Below are 22,565 nucleotides of genomic sequence, written 5' to 3' on the forward strand. Positions count from 1 at the left end.
GTAGGCTTGCAAATGAACTATAATATGGTGATGAAGGAAGTATACTACGTTTGGGTCGCCCTCCCTAACTTCTCCCGGGCCCCCCCTTAAATTTTTGGGCTGGCTACGGGCCTGGTAACAAAGCGAATAAAATGCATATTATTTTGCATTTGTCCACTGCAACCACGTTAACAAAACTAATGAATGACAATAGTTGAGGTTGACAACTCGAATCAGCAGAGATTTTTTCCTCCTTTTCTACTCCGAAAATTGCATAACAACCGTGCTCCTATATATACTTGGGTACAACTGAATAATGTTTAAAAAAAACTCTGAAATAGGCTGTAGCCCATACGAAAGTAATTAAAGAATGTTCCTTCGTCTTCCCTTAACTGTGGAAACAGTATAGAAAAATCTCCTTCAAGATACCGCTTCTCTAAAAACGGGTGAACCCATATGTCTCTGACGTTTTTTTCTGCCTGTGTCTTAACAAAGCGAGTAGAAAACACATTTTGCGTCTGTCCATTACAACCACCACAACACGACAAGAGTCACAGAGTTTTATTTCTTCAGTTGCACAGCAACCCTGCTCGGATATTTTTCATCCACGGCAAAACGCCGGATAATATGAAAGGGGCCGAAACCGGATCCGGCAAACAGCCGGAAACGGATCCGGCAAATCGCCGGATAATGTGAAAGAGGCCTAACTCTTGAAATGAACAAACACTAGGTTTAATTGAAATGTTTGGGCAGCTAACTTTGTTAGTGATAAATTGATGTGAATAGTCGAACTTGAACCTTGAGTTTTTGTCAGATAATTAATATGAGAGGAGATATCATTTTAGAATTTGAGTCTATTTTCTCGGTGACATACAGCTATTTGCTGGCAAATACGTCGAGAGCATGGTTAGGTCTATGCCAAGAATTATTCACCTGTGTATTTGTAATATCCGTTTTGTGGACAGAGTGTGAGTTTTAGAGCGAGGATTTGGTTAAACTACGCAGTACTAAATTGAAGTTTGGGTTGAGTTCACTGCTTGTGCAGGGGTAAAAGTGAGGGAACGTGGGGAACCGTTCCCCGCTTCCAAAACAATATCTATGGCGTCCCTCCACTTCGTAGATAATTATAATGGGCAAAGATAGGCACGAGGGATGGCGTGACGTCATGCATTCCCTTACCTTTCAGATCCACTTTTACCCCTGTGCTTATGTATCTGAAGGACTCAGTTCATGTTTTGTTTTATACTTAGTAACCAATCTTAGGAATTTGATGAACGTGGCCGACTTCAGTCTGCTGATCAAGTGAAGTGAGCTCGCATCTCACTGTTGATGATGATGCGAAACTCCAGACGGCAGCCTTAGAGAAGCGAAAACAGGCTAAACAAATACGTCTCTTACTAACCTGGTTCGTATCTAGTCCTTCCTATACTAGCTTAATAGTATGTGAGGGTTAATGAAGAATTATCCTAAGAGTGGAACTTGCAGAAAGTCCGACGAAATTGGCGAAAAATTACACACGGAGATGTTTGTCGTTGTGTTGAAATCGATCAATTAGTCTCGATCCATCCCCGTCAATTGGCCTTTGATGAATCGAATAGCGTCGCGTCGGTTGGAAATAACGACAATCGGATTTATCGTTGCTGTGCTAAGCTAACTCCTCCCTTGAGATAGAAGAGAGGAATTTGCCGATGAGTCTCTGCTTCGTATACACTCAAATTATATTTATAATTGCCAATAGGCATAATCAAACCAACTGGATGTTTTAACAACTGCAAGCAAAGTTTGCGTTGCTTTAGCAGGTTGGTTGTTATTCTGCTTGATATATATTTAGTACAGAGATTTAGCTTTAAAAGGTCAACATATATATGAGTTACACAAATAAATGTTTTGTTTTAAAAATCGTCTTTATAATAAATTAATATCCCTGTAAAGAATTTTTTTATTATGCCAGATTCCTATGCATATTACGATCTTGTTAGTATTTCTAAATCATCACACTATTAAATTATTTTATGGTTGTCTTACCTGCATATGATGATATTATTTCCAGAAGAGTATTGTGATGTATTTAAAAAAATTGATAGGCAAACATTATCGTAAGTAGAGATTGTTTTTCTAACGTAAGAGAACTGGATAAAGAGTACTGGCTACATTGCTACATTGCTACCTGGCTTTATTGGCGGAGTAAACACCGGTTAGAGTACGTTTGTTTTTACTTGGCACGCTTCCCACCTAAAATATGGTTCTGTTTGCAACACGTTGTTGCCACGCCAGACGCCACGGTTGAGAGCAAGGATGTTATAAAATAGAGGATCTGCCCATTCAACATAATCGTGAAGCCATACGTCACAGTTTTGCCATACCTACTCTGCCCACTCCGCGCCACTAAGATCACAATGTTTCGAGCCAATAATCATGTTGGAAACTAAAGTAGCCAATCAGACGTGCTGGCTCAGACGATCCTCGGTTGTTTTCTGGCTTCAGTAAGTTTATAGGATGAAGATACGTATGGGCAGATCCTCTATTTTATAACATCCTTGGTTGAGAGTACGCTTGAAAACACAACAACACACCACACCACTCAAAAATCCCGTGTGACAACTAAGCACTTCAACTACCCGCCAAATAGCAATGACCTCATTTGATGGGCTCGCTGGCAACTAACGTCACGTGTACGACAAAATCAATAAGACGTCTATTGGATTAAAACATTCACGTGAGCGCTAGCAGAAAATACTTTAAAGGCCAACCAAGTACACTAGCGGGAAGTGTGCCAAGATAAAACAAACGTACTTTACATTGAGCCAATGCGATTGCCCATTCAGTCATGATGCTTTCCGTGAAGTGGTTCCTTCGTTTTTGGGAAAATATCGTAATGACACGGATTCATACCCCGATAATACATTGGATGTATTGGGATACCTCTCATCGCCAGTTACGCAGATCGTGCACAGCGTGTTAAATGTGCCACCTGGTATTGCCTTGTAAGATGACGGGTATTCTTGGCAGCAAATACCATCGCTTTCTCCTAAGTCGGGAAAGAACATAATGTTCCATGAAATTGCAGTAGTAGGTTACATCGACCGTCTATCCGTGGTACACAGCATTACCCTACGAATGTCGTCAGGTTATCTACCAGTAAATTTTGTACGAGGGGAATCACAATGTGAGAGTTGCACTGTGGCACTATTTTGATATATTGGCAATCGCATTTTAATTTTTCTTAGTTCCAGGGAGTATGGATGGTTGGCCTACTCCTTGGGACTTTGACCCCCAAAAGCATTGTATGCCGTATATAGCAATGAACATCGCCTACACAACACAGACCCACTTTACACAGAACACTCTTTGGACGATGAAATCTAGGATGCTGTTAATCATTGGATTGCCGCTTCAAGCATGATTCATAGGAGCAAGCCCAGGATTCGTCTGTGAGGATGATCCGCCCGTGCCAATTTTGTACTCCTAGGTCAAGGATCTTATAAAATAGAGGATCTGCCCTTACAACAAAATCTTGAAGCCATACGTCACAGTTTCGCCACCCCTACTCTGCCCACTCCGCCCAATAGGATCGCAATGTTTTGAGTCAACAATCATGGCGGAAACGAAAGTAGCCAATCAGACGATGGTAGAAACGAGAGTAGCCAATCAGACGTGCCGATGCTCGGTTGTTTTTTGGCTTCATCGGTTTAATAGGATGAAGATACATATGGGCAGATCCTCTAGGTGATACGATGGATCCACCGAGCTGGTATTTGGGGGGTACAAGCATATTATGCAGGATGTAATACGATTATATGGCATAGATGGCTAACTCACGTACAGACTATCGATAAAACATCTCCATCAAGGAAGAAAGGAGCCGAATTGTGTAGTTTGTGTAGTTATCAATTGGGGACATTGGAAGCTGACGTGAACGACATCTCTACCTTCCCGAAAGACTTTCATCCATGTGCCATTGTTCGAGAAATTCAATGATTCATCATGAGATGCTAGAAATAATCCCTGAAAAGAGTTCTTTCACACCGGACAGGTGCCACCATAATTTTGATCTGCTTACGAAAGCTCTTATTAGAGCTTGCGAACCCTCGTTAGGGAGTTTCAAAACCCTACGATTATCACAACACTACAGAATTTGACTGAATAAGATATAATCGTTCTCACTTGCAATATTTGCTCCTTTAATCCTCTTCCGTTATCATCTACCGAATACCTGTGGCTAATGAACTTACATGTTTTACGTAATAGCAGTGTTGCCACTACTTTTCATGCAGTCTATGCTAATGTCTTAGGTTTCTTCCAATAATATGTACACTTGTAACATTTAAAATCAATTTTCAACCATGTAAATAAATATTATGTTGGTTTACTGTGTTAATATATTTTTCTAAATGTGTAGGTAATGTAAATTAGTTCTTCTCCCCACCGACAGAGGGAAGAAGCTCTACGAGGCAGCGAACTTGACTTACGGCGTTGCTTCACATCGAGCGACGCCATACTTAATTGGCATTGGCCTCGGATATTTGCTGAATAATATTGACAGGAGCATGAAGATTCCAAAGGTAATTTACAGCTTGTTACAATGTATTAATAATTACATATTAAAAATAAATGAAAAATCATCTTTTGGTCTCGAAAGTATTGACTTCAGTCTATGCTTTTCCGATCTTTGCTGAGTTCATAATATGTCATTCTCAGATATTGAGAACTTGGTTGTTTTGTATACCAGCCCATACAATCGATATAATCTATAACAGGGTTTCTCACCCTGTGGGTCGCGACCCCTAGGGGAGTCGGGAGAGGGTTTCATGGAGGTCGCGAAGATAAGTGGAAGAGATAAATATAATTAGAATCTAATACTGGAAAATATTTTTAAATAATACTTTGAATTTTGTTCTGATAGGCATTATATATATATATATATATATATATATATATATATATATATATATATATATATATATATATATATATATATATATATATACTTAGTAGGGTTTACTGTTAAGAACAAAAAATGTCTGCGAAACATTTTCAACAGTTTTTTGTATCATATGACCCAAAATTAAGCGAGTTATGAAGTTTTAAAATTTTCAAACGGCCTCCATTTTGAAGTATGACGGATCGGATTCGATATTTGTAATATGAATGAACTGACCAAATTTGGTTTTAATCCATTCTCTGTTAGGGAAGTTATTGTATCCACTATATGCAAGAAATGGATTCTACTATTATAGAAATAGATGGATATCGTGAGATCTCCGCAATAGGTATATTAAAAATTCCACACAAGCTTACTACAAACTAGAAATTATAAGGAGGTCGCTGGCAACAGGATGTGATAAAATAGGGTCATAATAGAAATTAGGTTGAGAGCCACTGCTCTATAATAAAACATAGAAGTAGGAGGGAAGTAAGTAGGAAAGGTGATTAGTTTTCGATACCTGGCAGTATTATTAGTGAGGAAATGAAGTGGATGGGAACAATCTTTCCCGCTAATCTAATGTCTAATGTGCGTGTCTTTTGTGGACAGGTTCCCGGATTTGGTTCCTGGTGGGAAATACCCAAGGTGATTAAGATTCCACCTTAAACTATATGTTCAAATCTCATATAACCTGGGGGCTAAACAGGGAAGGTTAAATAAAGACTAACTAACCATCTAATCAAAAATGAAGTGTGAATGTGAAATAAAAACAAGAATAGGAATGACGAAGGAACTATTGAAGAAGAAAAGTCTATTTTGTAGGTCTCTGGATAAAGAGTAAAGAAAAAAGACATAAAATATGTTTGGGATTATTTGTGTATTTAACAGTGTGCGTGTGCCTTTAGCTAGCAACACTGTTCAAATTGCTTAACACTTTTCTATTGTTTTGTGAACAGTGTGTGTGAGTGTGGAGGCAAGAACATGCAGTTTTGGTGGACCATATATCATGGTCGAAGATCATACTATATAGCACAAACAATAAGCCATCGTATCACAATCATTTACAACTAAAGACCTTGTGAATATGTTTATTCTAGTGTATTATTTTTGTGTGCAAACTGAAGTTGTATTTAAATATAGTGAATTTATATTTGGTTGCATTCGTGTGGTATACGAATCAAGCCTTACAGTCCACTAGTATGAACATTGTTTTTAGCATTGTCATTGTACTTTAGTAAATATATATACATATACATTCATATTGTACAAAATATTTTTGGTGTTGAGTATTGTGCTCTATGTTGCATAAACATGGATATGAAGACTGCAGGATTCGAAATGTGAGTGTTAACAAGAATGAAATGAATTCGTCGGCTCGAACGGAAAATGAATGAAAATGTATTAGAAATAGTAGAGAAGAAAAAGAATAGTTGTATTAAAGAAAGAGAAAGAGAAATGATTGGGCGATTGCCCGAGAAGAGGCGCGCTAAAATGTATGGTGGTAGGACAAAGAGGAAAGTGGTCTTAGAAGCTAAGACACGCTGGAATGTATGGTGGTAGGGCAAAGAGGAAAGGGGTCGTAGAAGCCACAGGTGATGGACGGTATTAAAATAGAAAAGTCCAATATGAAGATGAAGAGGTTAGCTGAGGACCATAATGCACAGAAGTTTGTGAGTTTGCTCAAGTAACCTGCTAATAATCTCAAAATACAAATCGTGATGGTGATTACGTACAGTGCTATGAAGGGTGCAAATGATGATATATTCCAAAGTTGAACATTGAACTTTGTCTTTATGTCCGTATAATTAGCACATTGTCCTTTGATGTTGTGGATCTGACTTTGAATTTCTAGTACGAGTGCATGTAATTTGAATCAAAAGATTTTAAACGTCGAACAGTTCAATTACATAAGGCCATACATCATAAGCTATAATGAGGGGTAGACAGGACTAGAATTGTGGCCACACAGGCTTCAGTGGTCCTCAGAAATGGATTGGGTTCGGTATCTTGCACTGTGGGATTCGGTAGCTTGCATTCAAACTATCCCATGCCAACACTGGAAACGTAGGTAGACTCCCATTCGCTAGGGGAGTTATTTTCACCAGTAGATATAACGAAGAAATGGACTTCGGACCGTCACACTTAAGTCGTTAACTTATAAGATAAGGATTTCGTAGACTAAAACTCTTTCTGCATGGAAATAGTAACGGTTTAGCATTTATAAGGCTTACTCATACTTCATATATGCAACAATATTATTATATCGAGGAATAATTATTCAAAGATTTAAGTGTAACTGTTGTGGATGAAAGCAAATATGTATAGTTTTCGAGAAAATGATTTTTTGTAAACCAAATAACTCATGCTAGGGTCTATGTGATAACCATGCCATCTGTTAAGATTAAACTCGTACTTAAGTATACCCTAATCAAGCGTTTTATTATGCCCGTTCTAAGATGACAGTAGTTAGAGCAGCCAGATTTTTCGAAGAAGAAAATGGAAGATTTTCACGGTTTTTAGGGAAAGAAAAAGCAAGATCTGTAGTATTCAGAATTTATAATGTGAAATAATTTTCATTGGAAACTGGAACAGTTCTGTTAAAAATGATTGCAACACTTAAAGGACACAGAAAGTATATTACAATTCCTGATGGAAGCTCGTGTAGTTCGATTCCAATTTAAACCATAGATCTTCGTCTCATAAAACCTCGCTGCTGAAAGGGACACTAAATTCAAATTCAACCAACCAAGTGTACTACACAAATCTTTGTCGCCTTTTAAGTGTATTTTAATGAAGACTGCATGTCTTAACAGTCCCATACTTTTTTATACCTAAATATATATACGTTCAAAAAATCCTTGCACAAATATAGAAATTCACGACTCTGCTTGTATTAGATTGCGGTATCTTCCATTGATAAGATCAGTATATTACACTATAAAAAATGAGGTGTTGAAACAACACAAAATGACTACCACTTTAGCGTGTTATTTGTGTGTTAATTCAGCACCAAGCACATCGCCTTCCAAGCATATCAGAAATAACTTGTTACTACCTGAGAGAATTTGCATTGGCATTTATCTTTTAATATGAACAAGGCTTTGCAAAATATCTTTGGCACTTATGCCATGTAACGAATAATGTTCTATGTTTTTTGTAATCTGTCACAATAATATTGTTGTAAACCTGTAAATCGTCTGACAACAGTTACATAGGCAACAGTTCTGCCATCTTATGTTCATATATGCTAGGACACAAGAATAATAGATAAAGAAAACAGATGGAAGCACAGCTATCTGTGTAACTGTTGTCAGATGATTCATAGGTTTACAACAATATTATTGTGACCGGTTACAGACACTATAGAATGTTTTTTGTTACTTGCCATAAATGCGAAATATGTTTCGCAAAGCTTTGCTCATACCAAACAATAAAAAACAATGCAAATACTTACAGGCAGTAACGAGGTATTTCTGATATGCTCTTAGGTGATGTGTTTGGTGTTGAACTTATGCGCTTAACGTCCAATATTACAATACAGTTTAACACATCTAAACCTTCCTGCCTTGTCTTATTCGATCTGGAAAAGGCTTTTGATAAGGTGTGGCATCTTGGTCTTATATACAAACTCTTTTCTTTTCGCCTTCCTCTGTCTTATATCCGTTTCATCTTCCACTTTCTCCCTTGTCGCCTTAGTTATATATCGATCAACAATCACCTCTCACATCCTGTTTTTCTTCATTCCTCAAGGTTCCTCAAGGTTCTTCGTTATCTCCGTTATTATATCTGTTATATGTGGCCGATTTTCCACCATTACCAGGCCATATCAGTTTATATCAATTTGCCGATGACACCGCTTTTCTCGCAACATCCAACACTATCCAAGAGATAAATCGCACTCTGAAGCTTGCTATTGATACCTTTCTCTCGTGGTGCAGACGATGGCGACTGAAACTCAACGCTGCCAAAACACAATCCACCATCTTTCTTCCTCCGAACAAACGCTCACGAGTCTACCGCAGCCCTGCCAATTTCCATGTTCATGTCAACTACGTTCCTCTTCAACTTCAAAACACCGTTACCTATTTAGGGATAGTATTCGACAGACATCTAAAATAGATCGCCCATCTCAAATCCATCTGCACCAAAGCTTACAATCGCCTTAACCTTTTACACCGCATCACTGGTACTATCTGGGAATTAAACACACACACACTTTTAACCAAGTACAAAGTTTATCTTCGCCCAGTTCTCACCTTCAGTTTTACCGCCTGGATTGCCGCTGCTCCCTCATTTTATACCATACTTCAAATTCTTGAACGGCGCGTTCTCCGCTTAGCTTTCCGTATCCGCCTTCCTAGCCCAACACATAAACTCTACGACCGCACTCCATTCCCCCACATTCTTTATCATGTCGAAACCTTACGCCTCCGTTACATTTCTGCTCGGTTTCAAACACATCATCCCATGATTCTAGATACAATGCATCATTTTGCTTTACATCCTTCAAATGTTCTTCTCCGTCATACCCCTCTTTCACTCCTCTTTACCCTCTACCACTCCTCCTTACCCCCTGACAGTCCTGACCAACTTTTCATCACAGACTACATCACCGCTACAGCATCACCTTGCATTATTCCATCTTATGCACAGTAGTCCTCTTGTCTAACTGGGCTTCCCCTGTCTTCCGGAGTTGCCCCGGATCAGAAGATAGCACACATCTGTCTTGCTAACAAAACCCGTTGTTGTGACGTCTGATGTACCTCATTACCATTTATTCCCATTCACGTTCAGATATGATTATGGTTAACGGCCATAATGTCCCCACTTCCCATATTATATGATTTACTGCTCTGCTGATCAGTAAATGTCTTGCCAATATATTTATGATTATGTAAAATTAAATATTGAAATAAAGGTTAATAACCCTAACAGTACCCATCCACATTCTTCTACTCTCCATCATTCCTTCACACCTCTTCCCGATATAAAGGGCGGTACCCTTTGGGCGGGAGCTATTCGTCAGCGACTAGAAAACAAAAAAAATGGTTTTGAATTAACACACAATTAACACGCTAAAGTGGTAGTCATTTTGTGTTGTTTCAACACCTAATTTTTTGCTGTGTACGATCAATTGAAACTCCGATATGATTGACGCGGGTTGACAGACGAAGACTAAGATTAGTGCTCTCAACGGGTCGGGTCGGGTCGGGTTGAAGACCGATCCGACCCGACCCATAAGCTGAATTGACTGACCCGACCCGATGATCCGACCGACCTGACCCGATTGACCCGACACGACAAACCGACCCGAGATGACTCGATTGACCCGACCCGAGTAGCCTGACCTGACAACCCGATCCGAGTCGGGTCGGGTCGGGTCAACCCGACCCGTTTGAGAGCACTACGTCACGACACTGGGTGAACGCCAAAATGCACTCCCATTGGGAATTAAACCCGGACCACGTGTACCGAAGTCTTACACGTTAACCACTAGCTAGATCAAGCGGGAGATTTGTATATGCATATTAGGGAATATTTGTCATAGGGCTATTTGAGGTTTGGTTATTTCTTTTTGTAACTAATACCAATGTCCGACGTGGGAGAATTTTTTTTTCTTGCTTTAGTTCTATGTGACTAAATTTTTCTTCAACGTCAGTGTTCTCACCTGCTCGGACGCCAGGGGGTCTTCTCGGAAGGCAGTAGCAAGAGTCTGTTGGCGGAGACAAAGGAAATCGTTTAACTACAATGATAAGGGTTGAGGAAACGAGAAAACACCTGTGATTTTTTCCAAACCTTCAACTTTCATTCCAAAATAGGTTCTTATGATTCCGGGACCCGCGCCACTTTGATTTTTCTTTTTCGGTAATTAAAACGTATTTTACAGTATATATAGTTGCACGTAAGAACATACATAATATGAATTTTGTAATTTAAAATTTAAAAATACAGTATGATAATTAATTATAAAGTACTAATTTTATTTCATCACTTTCAGCCCAACAAATGAAATTCAAACAATTCGCACCCTGGGTCTTGGTCATCAATACTGCGCCTTATTCCTTGTCTTGCACAATCAAGTCTTGGTCCTGCATTTCGTAGTCTTCGTGGTCTTTCATGCTATACAAGAGTCAAGAATGTTAGCCTCATCGGTACAAATGAAGACCAAGTGTGATTTTGATTATGGTCTTTCATACTATACGGAAAGCAAGAAAATATGCTCATCGCTACTTGGTGATCACCAAAACAAGGTCAAGAGCAATATTACAATGCACTTCGTCTTGCATATCCAATCTTTATCTTGGTCTTGTATCGATGTTCTTGAGCTTGGTGAAATGAGATGAAACATTCAGTTTAAAGTCCCTCGATTCTGCACCGAGGCTAAAGGAGATGGTGACCATGAGAAATGAATGAAATGGTGGAATGAAGAAAGTGGGAGGAAACAAGAGAACCCCGAGAAAACCGACTACACGGTGTTTCTTCACCACAAAATCCACTTAGCACAAGCTGGAATCGAACAATGGACACCACACACCAGAGCTGAATTCTCTACCACTGAGCCACCGCGGCCCCGCTTGGGCTTGGTCGTCCGTATCCAATCTTTCTTTTGGCCTTGCTTAAATAACTTCTAGTTTTGTTGTAAATCCAAACTCCATATTGGCGTAGATATTAATATTACAGTCGATTGGTAAAATCAATCTTCCACATTTAAAAATTAAAGTACACACAAGTACAAAAATAAGCATTTTCCATAAAAACACTAGCCGCAAGAGTTCAAAATAGATTTATGGTTTCTACAAAATCAATTGAAAATTGCCATTTTTAATTAGGCAGCTAGTGAAAAACAGCAGCTTTCGACTCCAGCTGAGTTTAAGCTCAACCTAAACTCAGTTGACCAAAGTGAACTGACCTGAGTGACCCGACCCGACAACCCGACCCAAGTTGACCTGACTGACCCGACCCGATAACCCAACCTGAGCTGACCCGTTTGACCCGACCCGTTTGAGAGCACTAGCTAAGATGATCAAACCAAATTATTCTTAAAACTAAAATTGGGGTACCGCTTGGAGATGAAAAGGCAACCTATTTCATCTTCTCTCTGAATACTAACCTAAGTTAAATCATTGGGTTACGTCGTTAAGAATGTGTAAAAAATCAGTAACTTTAATGAAAAGGAAAAAAGGTATTTTTCTTTACACTAACTTCTAAAAAAAATTACAAGTGTCGGGGGTATTAAAAACAGTAGTAATCATATTTGAAAGAAACACAGTAATAATAGCTGTACTGGAGAACGGGAGAATTAAAACGTATAACGTAAGCTGTGCTTGACAAATGTAAGATCTGGCAATCCTACAGTACACGAGTGGCTAATTAAATATAACTCAAAATTATGATTAAATCTTAAACTTTAATTTATAATTATAATAGTGCCAAAAATATTATATATATATAAGGTAGGCTATAAGTTACTTGACAAAAATATCATTGAAATTTTCTTTACACATTCATAACATTATTTACAGACCATACCATAACATATTGTTTACATTAATCAACTACTGCTACTCTAATTTGGGTTGGGCATGAGGCAGAATTTTCATGACGAGACTGGGTTTCTTTAATAGAAACCGACAATTTTTTTTAGACGAGACATCATTTTTATGACAAGTTTTTGGAGATAAGACAGTCAGAACTCCTGTCCTGTACGCATCACTAACACTACTCTGGCGCGTGGGGTTGATGCTCCCTCCTAGGGAATTTTGTTAAGGACAAACACCGTGTCTGTGTGTGTTTTCCGGCTTTTCCCCGTTTTTCTACCATTTTCCTAAATCTTTTGTCTTTGCGAATCTCGTCGAAAAATTTGAATCTTAAAATATATGTCGGTTGCATTGCACGGTTGCAAAACATGGGTGCCTTCTTTGAGGGAAGAAGGAGACTGAAAATATTTGAAAATAAAATCATAAGATGCGGTCTCGTGTAGCGTAGTCGCTAACACTCTCGCCTTTGGTGCGAGTGGTTCCAGGTTCGATTTCCGGTGGAACACTCGGTCGAAAAGGTCTAACAGCTTTTACAGGCTAGCCATACTGAGTGAGGTTTTTCCTGGGTTTTTCTCATTCACACCAGGCAAATGTCGGAATGGTACCCTAACATAATGTTTTCAGGCCTCTTCCTTCCTTCCTCATTCCTTTCTTTCTCCCAATACTCCGGATAGTGTGATCGCCGAGTGATGTCATCCCAGTTGCATGTGACGGGCTGGCATGGCCCTAGATACCGAAAGCCCAGAAATCTAATTTCTAATCCTATTCCTAAAATCATAAGGCAAATATTTGGACCCGAGAGAAATGGGATTGAGGAATGGTGGAAATTTCATAACGGTAAACTGCATAATTTATAAGGTTTGCGTAACCTTGTTAGTGTCATTAAGTCTAGGAGGCTCAGTTGGGCAGAGCATGTACCCAAAATGGAAGACGGTACACACACTCAAAATTTTAACTGAAAATTCCATTTGGAATTGGAAAACACCATTAGGAAGGCCTAGCCGCAGATGGAAGGACAACATTAACATGTATCTCACAGAAATAGAGATACAAAGTTGAAAATGGATCCAGTTGACTAAGGACAGAAGACAATGGAAAGCTTTTGTAAGTGCAGCATTGAACCTCCGGTTCCATAGGCCATAGGGTTAGTTAGTTACTTCGTCGTGCCACCATGATCTACCATCACATCAACATCATCTCCTTTAACCTCGGTGCGTTCTCGTAGGACGTTAAGGTGGATCACTAGGCGTTCTCGGTGCTATGCTAAATGCTGCTTGAATAGTGAGGCGTTGCCAAGTAGTGTCGAGTGTTTACTGGTACCAGGTAATAAAAGAAGTAATCATGGAATTCGGCATGGATACTTACTGGAGAAATTAGTTTTCGACCCTTCACAACTAAGTTCCGCTTCTCGAACTGCAACGCTAGAATCTAGGAATTTAACGTACAGATTTGGCAACAATGCATTATGGCGTTCTGCGCAACTTTCTTCTCAAAATATATTTCCGTAAATGTAAATTAATATTCAAATAAAATGTGAAATATAACACGAAAAACGGTCAAACAATATATCTATTTCGTAATAAGATCGTTACTTTAAAGTACTTTACACATTCAAATAAACATTTCATAAAATTGAGCACTTCTAGTAAGATCTAACAGCAAGTGCCATCTTGTGTGCTCACTGTAAAACGAATTAGATATTTTCTTTTATTTGCTACCTTTTTCGATATCAGAAGATACAACCAAATGAATCAGTGTCTTGTGTTGTAGCTGAAAGATAACTTCATCTTATAGTACAATATTTATAATATGTAATGTTTGATTGCGCAGTACTTAAGGAAATGAACTAAAATGTGCACTGACTTCAGGGTGGTGATCCACCTTAAACTTGAAAAAAAAAAACTAACATTAGTCAATCGAGAACTGAATAATTACTAAAATGAAGTGACTTAGGTCGACCATGTATATTCAATAGATCTTATAAGTAGAACAAAATAAGATGTTCAAGATTGAATTCTAATGCTTAGTTTTTGAGAAAATCCATTTTTATAGCGCTAAAAAGCATGTCGTTAGTTGCCAATAATTATTCAGCTGGAACAGATTTTTGTTTACTTATTTATTCATGCATTGTATTAAGTACTATTGTATATATTGCTGTTTATCTTCCCGTAACGTTTACGCACATACTATTTGAAATTTATTTTGTAGGTTGTGTTGAATTTGGGCTGGATTCTGAGTGCCATTTCAATTTACTTCATATTCAGCCAGCCCTCTCATTTGGCTCTCAGAAGCTACCAGTACGATGCCCATGAACAAGCTTTGTATGCTGCATACTCACCATGGGTATTGTCTCTGGCGCTGAGCTGGATTATTTTCGCTTGCTACATTGGGCAAGGAGGTAAGGGAATCCAATTATTATTCACGACAGAGATAACAAAGAAACAAATGCAATGTAGTTAGTTTGTAACATTTATATTACTAACTTCAACTATTCTGGATAGTTAGTGACATATTTGCCTTAAGTTCGTCAAAATAGTATTATTGAACTGCTTAAAGAAGCAATTTACACCATGAATGTTCAATGATAACTCACAGAATAAAATAGATTTAAAGTTATGTATTTTGGAATACTTGTCAACATTTACCTTATATTTTTACAAAAGTTCTTCTTTATAAATTGAATCTACATCCATTCATAATGGCATCCTTACGTATTACTATATCTTCAAGGTATATATAAACTAACAGATAGCTCCAGTTCGCGTTTAGCGTTCTGATTGACTCCCTGTCCGTGACGTCTTGTGGAGGAACTTTTGCCCATCTTGAAACAGTATACTAACTAGGGTAACTGCGTATGCAGTATTTCACTTGTTCTCTTGAACGATACCCAAGGATGTTATAAAATAGGGGATCTGCCCATATGTGTATTTTCATCCTATTAGGTAACTGAATGACCGTCATATAAGTTGGCTCAAAACAGTAGCGTAGCCAGGATGTGTATTTGGGGGAGGCAAGTGCTGTTATAGGTACGTATAGAAAAATTTCAAACAAAAAATATATAAACATAAAAATATATATTAAAAAAGTATAAACATCAAAGTACCAAAGTACATTGTCGAACCTCTTTGGGGGGCCAGCCCCTCTTGGCCCCCCTTCCCTACGACACTGTCTCAAAACATTGCTATCTTCATATGTAGACATGTAATGTGTCTGCCGTTCATTTTTATTCAAGTCGTTGCTTTAGATTTAAATTATACAATGGTTACATGCTGCACGTATGGGTGTACAAATAGGAGTGAGAACAAAAAACTCGGAATAACCTTTCGCAAGTAAGAAAATCACCAATCATTGGATACGTATGTCTTCACGATTTTGTGGTCTCTATTTTATAACATCCTTGGCGATACTTCCACGTGACGTCACCGACCGCAAAGTATCCTGGGAAAAATGAGAGCAGAAAAGCTCGATAGTCCCCAGTTATATCTTAACTGCATAGAAAAATCTGTCTGGCCACAAGACTGAACAACATAAATGTACAGGTCCGGCCATAAAAGAAAATGATATCTTCCGTACCGGACCATTGTCCATAACAACATTTACATATTTATACACATAATCGTATAAGGTCATTATACAAACATTATCTTTCGACACAAAAATGCTAAGTTTTATCTATTACTTTCAAGTTTGCTTCTAAAATATTATAAAAAAATATAGATATGAAATGCATGAAAAATAATTAAACAAAATAACTTCAACATGAAGTTAACTTTATCTTTTTACATTTTTTAGTAGATTTGATGCCTTTTTGACAATTTACTCTTTGAATACTAACAATCAACCATATTTTTATATGTGAAATATCTTAAATTGAACAGGCAATACATTTAGCTTAGAAAATACGGACAAATCAGGAAGTTTCGGGAAATGTATGCGGATGGCAATGTTTTATTCTCAAAACGCAAACATATCCATATAAATGCTGATATATGATAATCTTATATTTTGTACTACATAAAATATGCAATAAACAGTGCAGTGATGACTTCAAGATGTTACCCAGGAGCCTCCTGCCTACGGAATCTCCGATCCCGAGGTAGGAAATCTCACTACCTCCATTCTTTGCTCGTCCTTAATGTGCGTTATCAATATTTTCATAAGGTACCATTTTTCACTTTTCATATATTGGAAGTCCTCCCGAGAAAAAGCTTTTGAAGTCACGACTACCAATAAGTATAGGTCTATACATAAAGCTGTTCTCAACCCTAAAAGTTGAGCTCTCTCGTAGCCATATGGTTCGTATTCGTATTCCTTTCTTAAGAGCCTTCATCCCGGTGAAATTAAAATACCGCTAATTTTAGAGTAATGAAGTGATATCTTCAAATAGATAAAAGATAATCGCAATGTCGAACAAGAGCGCCCTAGACAATATTATTTTGCATGAGATACCATTATCACAAGTCACCTAGTGGTTTTCCGTTTTCAGCCGTTTAGAAACGCGAAAATAAATGCCGATTTTCAAACTGGCTCGAAATCAAAAGCAAATAAGTGAGTCCTGATAACGGTTTCTAATGTAAAATAATATTGTCTAGGGCGCTCTTTTTCCACATTTCGATTATCTTTTATCTATTTGAAGATATCACATAATTACTGTAAAATTAGTGGTATTTTAATTTCGCCGGGATGAAGACTCTTAACGAGAAACAAGTTCGATTCCCTCAGAGCCAGGGGCGCCCGAAGAAAATTTTCTAGAGGGGGCCCATCTGCATGGTTAGTATATTACGTCTGGTATCTCTGGTATTTAATATACGTTGTTTTCTATATTACTTATACATTTTCGTGAGCCAAGGGGAATCCGGGCCCCTCCCCTTCGGGCGCCCATGCGCAGAGCTCATATGGTTTGAGTCCCACGTTTCTTTCTTTCTTTCAGTTTAACGTAACACAATTATGCCTTTAGGGAGACGTTGATTAAAGTAACTGAATTATGATGGAAGAATCAGTGGAAAGAGAAAGTGGAAAGAAACGGGAGTACTGTGTGAAAACGAACTGACACGATGTTGTACACCACAAACTTACTTGGCTGGGGATAGAACCAAGGACCTCATATACCAGAGGTAAGACCTCTACCACTGAGCTACCGTGCTGAGCAAGGTGACCAGACGTCCCATTTTAGCCGGGACAGTCCCTTATTTTCAACCGTTGTCCCGTTTTTTTCTGATTCTCAAACGGGGAAGGTTCAGCCGTACCTAGAACTTCGAAATATTCAAATGAGAATTGAGTGTTCTGTGGTTCAAGTGGGAATTGAATGTGAATTCTGAGTGTTGAAGTAGTTAAAAGTATTGTTGGGTAGTACTTAAGTTAGAAACGCTGTGTTATCATTCTTACTTGTGCATTTTGTAAATTGAAAACACTACTGAGTCCCAAAATGTATTGTGGAAGCCCCCCCCCCCCCCGTCGCTGATTCGTACGCGTCCCGTTTTTGAAAGTAAAAGTTCTGGTCACCTTGGTGCTGAGTCACCATTTAAACAGTTATCTCTCCTGATTAGTCATAAACAGATCTGCGCAAGTTTACCTATAGATTTTGCTTCCTCTTACATAACTGATGTTTTTTTTTTAAATTATCATTATTATTACAAATGCATCTAACGAACAAAAATGTGTTACTATTTCAGGTTGTGTTGACAGATTCTTGTCAGGAAAGACTATGGCATTGCTGAGTCGTATTTCGTACTCAATGTACCTGATGCAATTTCCAGTGTTTTTCTATGTAATTGGGACCAGACGAACAGAAAGAGAATTTAGCATTTTAGAGCTGGTAAGTATAGATTTGCCTTGTTATATTGTTCTTTGTGAAAATTGCAACTCCAGGAAGAAATGTGTTCTAATTCACAGAAATTTTACGGCAGGTATGACATATCAACAACTACTTTCACTTGTATATTGCATGTGTGCACCCATCAGTGCACTCCAGAGCTGTCTAAATTCCTAAGTCCGGGACTCGCGCTTAACCGGGCTTGGCTCAAAAATTGAATCGCAATCCCAAATCGCGGTGGGTCTGAGCCTCAATAAAATAAGTGCGCGTGAGCACAATCGAGAAAAGTGAGTTCAAGCTTGAATTAGCACGAGCCTCATTGAGGCGAGTGAGCATAAGCTCAATTAAGAGAAGTGAACGCGAACCCAATTGAGATTAGTGGCTGCGTACCCAAAGAGCGCAAATGAGCACGAGTACAATTAGAGAAGTGTGTCCGATCGCGAGCCCAATGCAAAATCGCCATCTATGTGTACTGTGTTGAATACTGTGAGTAGTACCGTGAGAAATTAGTTTACGTAGCACTCGGACAGTGGAGCATTTAGAAGCGAATTGGACAGATCTGGACAAACGTCACTATGGCTCGTCGACGTCCAACAGAGCATGTATGAATGGGGCTCCGACATGCCCTTTACGCTCATCAATTTTGCGGTGCGTTGTGGGAACAATAGAGACAGAAAAGAACTGTACGTAGCCACGATACAGATATGGATCATGCAATTTGACTACATCAGAGAAAGACAGGCCTCATGTGGACCGCGTTGTTACCTCGACACTGGAGAACGGTAACGCGTCTCTATCAGCCTTGAAGAGTGGAGCCAACCCAATATTTTGTGCCTTTCTCCATATAGATCGAGTAAAATAAAACAAATGCGTACTGTCGCTTGCTGGAACAAATGCGTACTGTTGCGTTTATTGGAACTTGTTCAAAGTCCGTCATAAATTCTTGCACACGAAATCGGAAGCAACAATTTTGAGCTTTTCTCTTGATTAGCTGAAGCATGCGCGTGTCAATGACTGACTTTTGCTTTGCAATAAGCAGAACAGGAATGGAAAGAATTGTCCTAAATACTTCCCGTGCATAACTGTGAAAATAGACGTGGACAAATTTTAAATTTCCATCCATCACTATTTTTTTCTGAGTTGCAAGTTTTTGTAAGTTAGCAACCTTCCCCAAAACCTGTGTGGGAAGAGAAAATAACACAATATAATATAGTAACATGCAAAATAGAACATCCTCACACTATTCTTTGTACATTTGTGAAATACAAATTTGCGATTAAAAAAAAAAATCTAAAATGGAATATCAAGACATACATATAGTATACGAAATAAATGCAGATTGAAATCCTATTGGACCCGAACGCATGGGATATTGAATACACAATAATCTACATGTACAAATAAGAAGCTAAGACAGAATGACAAGATCCAAACACAAACATAGAATATTTTTATTAAGCAAAGAGTACTACAGTGTAAATACTTAAATGTGAATTAATGTATGTGTCCAAGATCCTATTCAAAATGTTTTAAACTCAATGTAAATGTTTCTATGTAGAGTAATAAATTCTAAACGATCCTAATCTTGGCTTACCAAGAAACGATCGGGTCCTTTTCCATAAATAATGAGAAAATTTCTTCCCCTCTCGACGTTTATTTCCATGCGCCTTCCAATAGAAGTTCATTCTCAGAACTCGGCAAGGGAGTACGGCATTTAGAATGCATATTGTATAATGCATACCTGAGAACAGTGGTAATTCTACAGCAACTTCATCACTAAGCACATTCTTTGCAATCTCTTCCCTACAATAAAATTTAAGAAATCATTGAATTGATCTTGGATATATGAAAAGTCTATTAAATGTTCACGCTAAATGTGTAATTTTATATAAACAAGTTGTAATACCGGTAAATTCTGGTAGCAGTTTCCAATGGCTCGTTCGCAGTTCTTTTCTTCATGTTGTCTACCATAACTCTATTCTGAACTTCAACAGCGCTTGGTTTATGTGAATGCTTCGCAGAAAGTCTTTTCATCTGACCGCAAAATCACATTTGCTTTGCAACATTTCCTACATGTTCAATACGGCACGTTACTGAGATTCTTTAATATAACCATCATAACAAGACTGCAGATGACCTTCTCTAAGAAGCAAAGGACAGTGACATGATAGATCTAATAGTTATATCAAAAGCAAATTAATGAGATAGGTAAGCTGCTACTGCTTCTTATATGAGCCGTTTTTATGTTCGGCTAACAATGGTGAATGGAAACCGCTCTCACAGCCAATCATGTAGCAGAATCCAAAAGCACCAGAGATCACACCATTTTGTGACACCTTAACAAGAAACCTAGCCTCTCTTGTGTCTGTTATTGTGTCAGCGAGGACCAGGTATTGTAAAACGTACCTGTGAGCATAACACAAATACTGCACTTAGGGGATTGACGAAAGTTCTCGCTTTCGAAGGGTTCCTTGATTTTTGAACTTCATCTAATCATCTTTTCATCTTCTTTCATCTCCGTTTGGGCTTCGACCCTAGTACTCTTCATCTTTATGGCGGACTCAGGCAATGCTTCCGGACAGTCGAATCTGGTTCAGATATCTCCATTAAATATCGGGCCAAATGGTCGACAAAAAACGCAACCGCGTATTGTTACTGGCACTATGCGTGTAATACAAGCTACCACCGGTGTTCCATCTTATGCAACCTGTGTAACCAACACACAAAGAATTCGTTCGAGATCTCTTTCTGATGGCGAGCAAACATTGGATCCGAAGAAACAACGTCTCACACCAATCGCAGATCCTACTGTTGCTAATAATCCTAGCACTAATATGGATTGGACATCCACTTCCGCTGAAAATCAAATCTTGTTTAACCAAGAAACCATTTATAACTTCTTGTTAACTGATTATGATCCGAAATACGACACAGTGCGCGCTGTCTTTCAGCAACATGTAAAATACGTCCCTCGTCCAGAAATAAGAGAAATCATCAAGACTCGTCGGGATATAATCCTGAAATCGACCAATCCAAACTTCGCCACTCACGTCCGCAACAAGGCGACTTTCGAAATTTTTGGGTTGAAAGCAAAAATATCTACTTTAAGCTCGAGCGGACGAAAGACACCACCACCACCACGGCGTCCTCCAATGTTATCCGTGGTCATTCGTGGCGTAGAACCCGACTTCACCGATGAGGAAATCTACTCTGAATTACATCAAGAAGGATTACCTGTCAAGCGGTGCATACGTATCAAGAACAACCAGGGTCCAACATACCTAGTTCGCGTTCTTACTGATCAACAACAGTTGATCGACCAACTTCTTCTGCACGGTGCATATATATACCGGCGTCGTTACAAAGTGGAACCATCTCGCACACCAGCACCTCTGCCGGTTAGATGCGAGAAATGCCAACAATACAATTCTCATCCGACATCTGAGTGTCCGAATACCATCAAATGTGGCTATTGTTCACTGGAACATCCGACAAAAGGCTGCCCTAATCTTAAGGAACCACAACACTGTGATCGATGTTCTGAAAGACATCCCACTTATAGTTACAAGTGCAAAGCTAAGCCTAAACCCGATCCAGCTAAGCTAGAACTTGTTGTACCGATACGTTCTGTTGACACTCCAACACCACCAGCAAATTCGCTACGCCACCCAATATCTTTCCAAAATATTCATCCTTTTGATCGCAACCACATCCTGAATCAGGTCATGTATGCAGCCAAATTACTGTTTAACTTACAACTTCATGCTACTTATTCCGGACCTACAGTTCACTTTCAAATTCAGCCAATCGAAGTCTATGTTTAATATGGGTGCTTCTACATACACTTGTATACTACGTATCATTATGGATTATAATTTACTTTTTCTCAACATTCGATCAGTCTTAACCCATCACGTGCTCTTCGCACAACTTCTGCAAGAAGAAAACATAGCAGCCTTTGCACTTAACGAAACTTACCTCGCACCACATCTTTCCTGCTATTTTCCGAAATATCATCTTCTCCGACATGATGCTCCATCTGGCCAAAGAGTCTACGGAGGTACAGCTATAGGTGTTAGCTAACGCCTTCCTTATCGAGCAGTTACTGTTCCATTTCAGCTCACACACCATCTTCCTGAGCATAATGTCATGACTATTTATTTTCGAGGCCGTACTGTCACCTTCGTCACCATATATTTTCGTCCAGGCAATCAACTATGACTTCTTTCGATATATCGATTCTACCTTTAGGCATTACATTATCATGGCAGATCTAAACATTCATAGCCGGTCACAGCGAGATAAAACTAAT

General features: G+C 38.7%; 1 protein-coding gene across 1 annotated transcript in view; it reads left to right on the forward strand.

Moving 5' to 3' along the window:
- Window positions 1-22,565, forward strand: part of LOC145669887 (nose resistant to fluoxetine protein 6-like) — a 193,899-nt gene that overhangs the window by 126,771 nt on the left and 44,563 nt on the right. The window contains exons 10-12 of the mRNA XM_081738234.1: window positions 4,412-4,541; window positions 14,650-14,839; window positions 18,114-18,256. Of these exons, the coding sequence (XP_081594360.1) occupies window positions 4,412-4,541; window positions 14,650-14,839; window positions 18,114-18,256 (463 nt within the window). The remainder of the gene's footprint in view (window positions 1-4,411; window positions 4,542-14,649; window positions 14,840-18,113; window positions 18,257-22,565) is intronic.

The sequence above is a fragment of the Thermobia domestica genome, chromosome 14, assembly GCF_964235325.1.
Source record: "Thermobia domestica chromosome 14, izTheDome1.hap1.1, whole genome shotgun sequence".
In the NCBI taxonomy this organism is placed as follows: Eukaryota; Metazoa; Arthropoda; class Insecta; order Zygentoma; family Lepismatidae; genus Thermobia; species Thermobia domestica.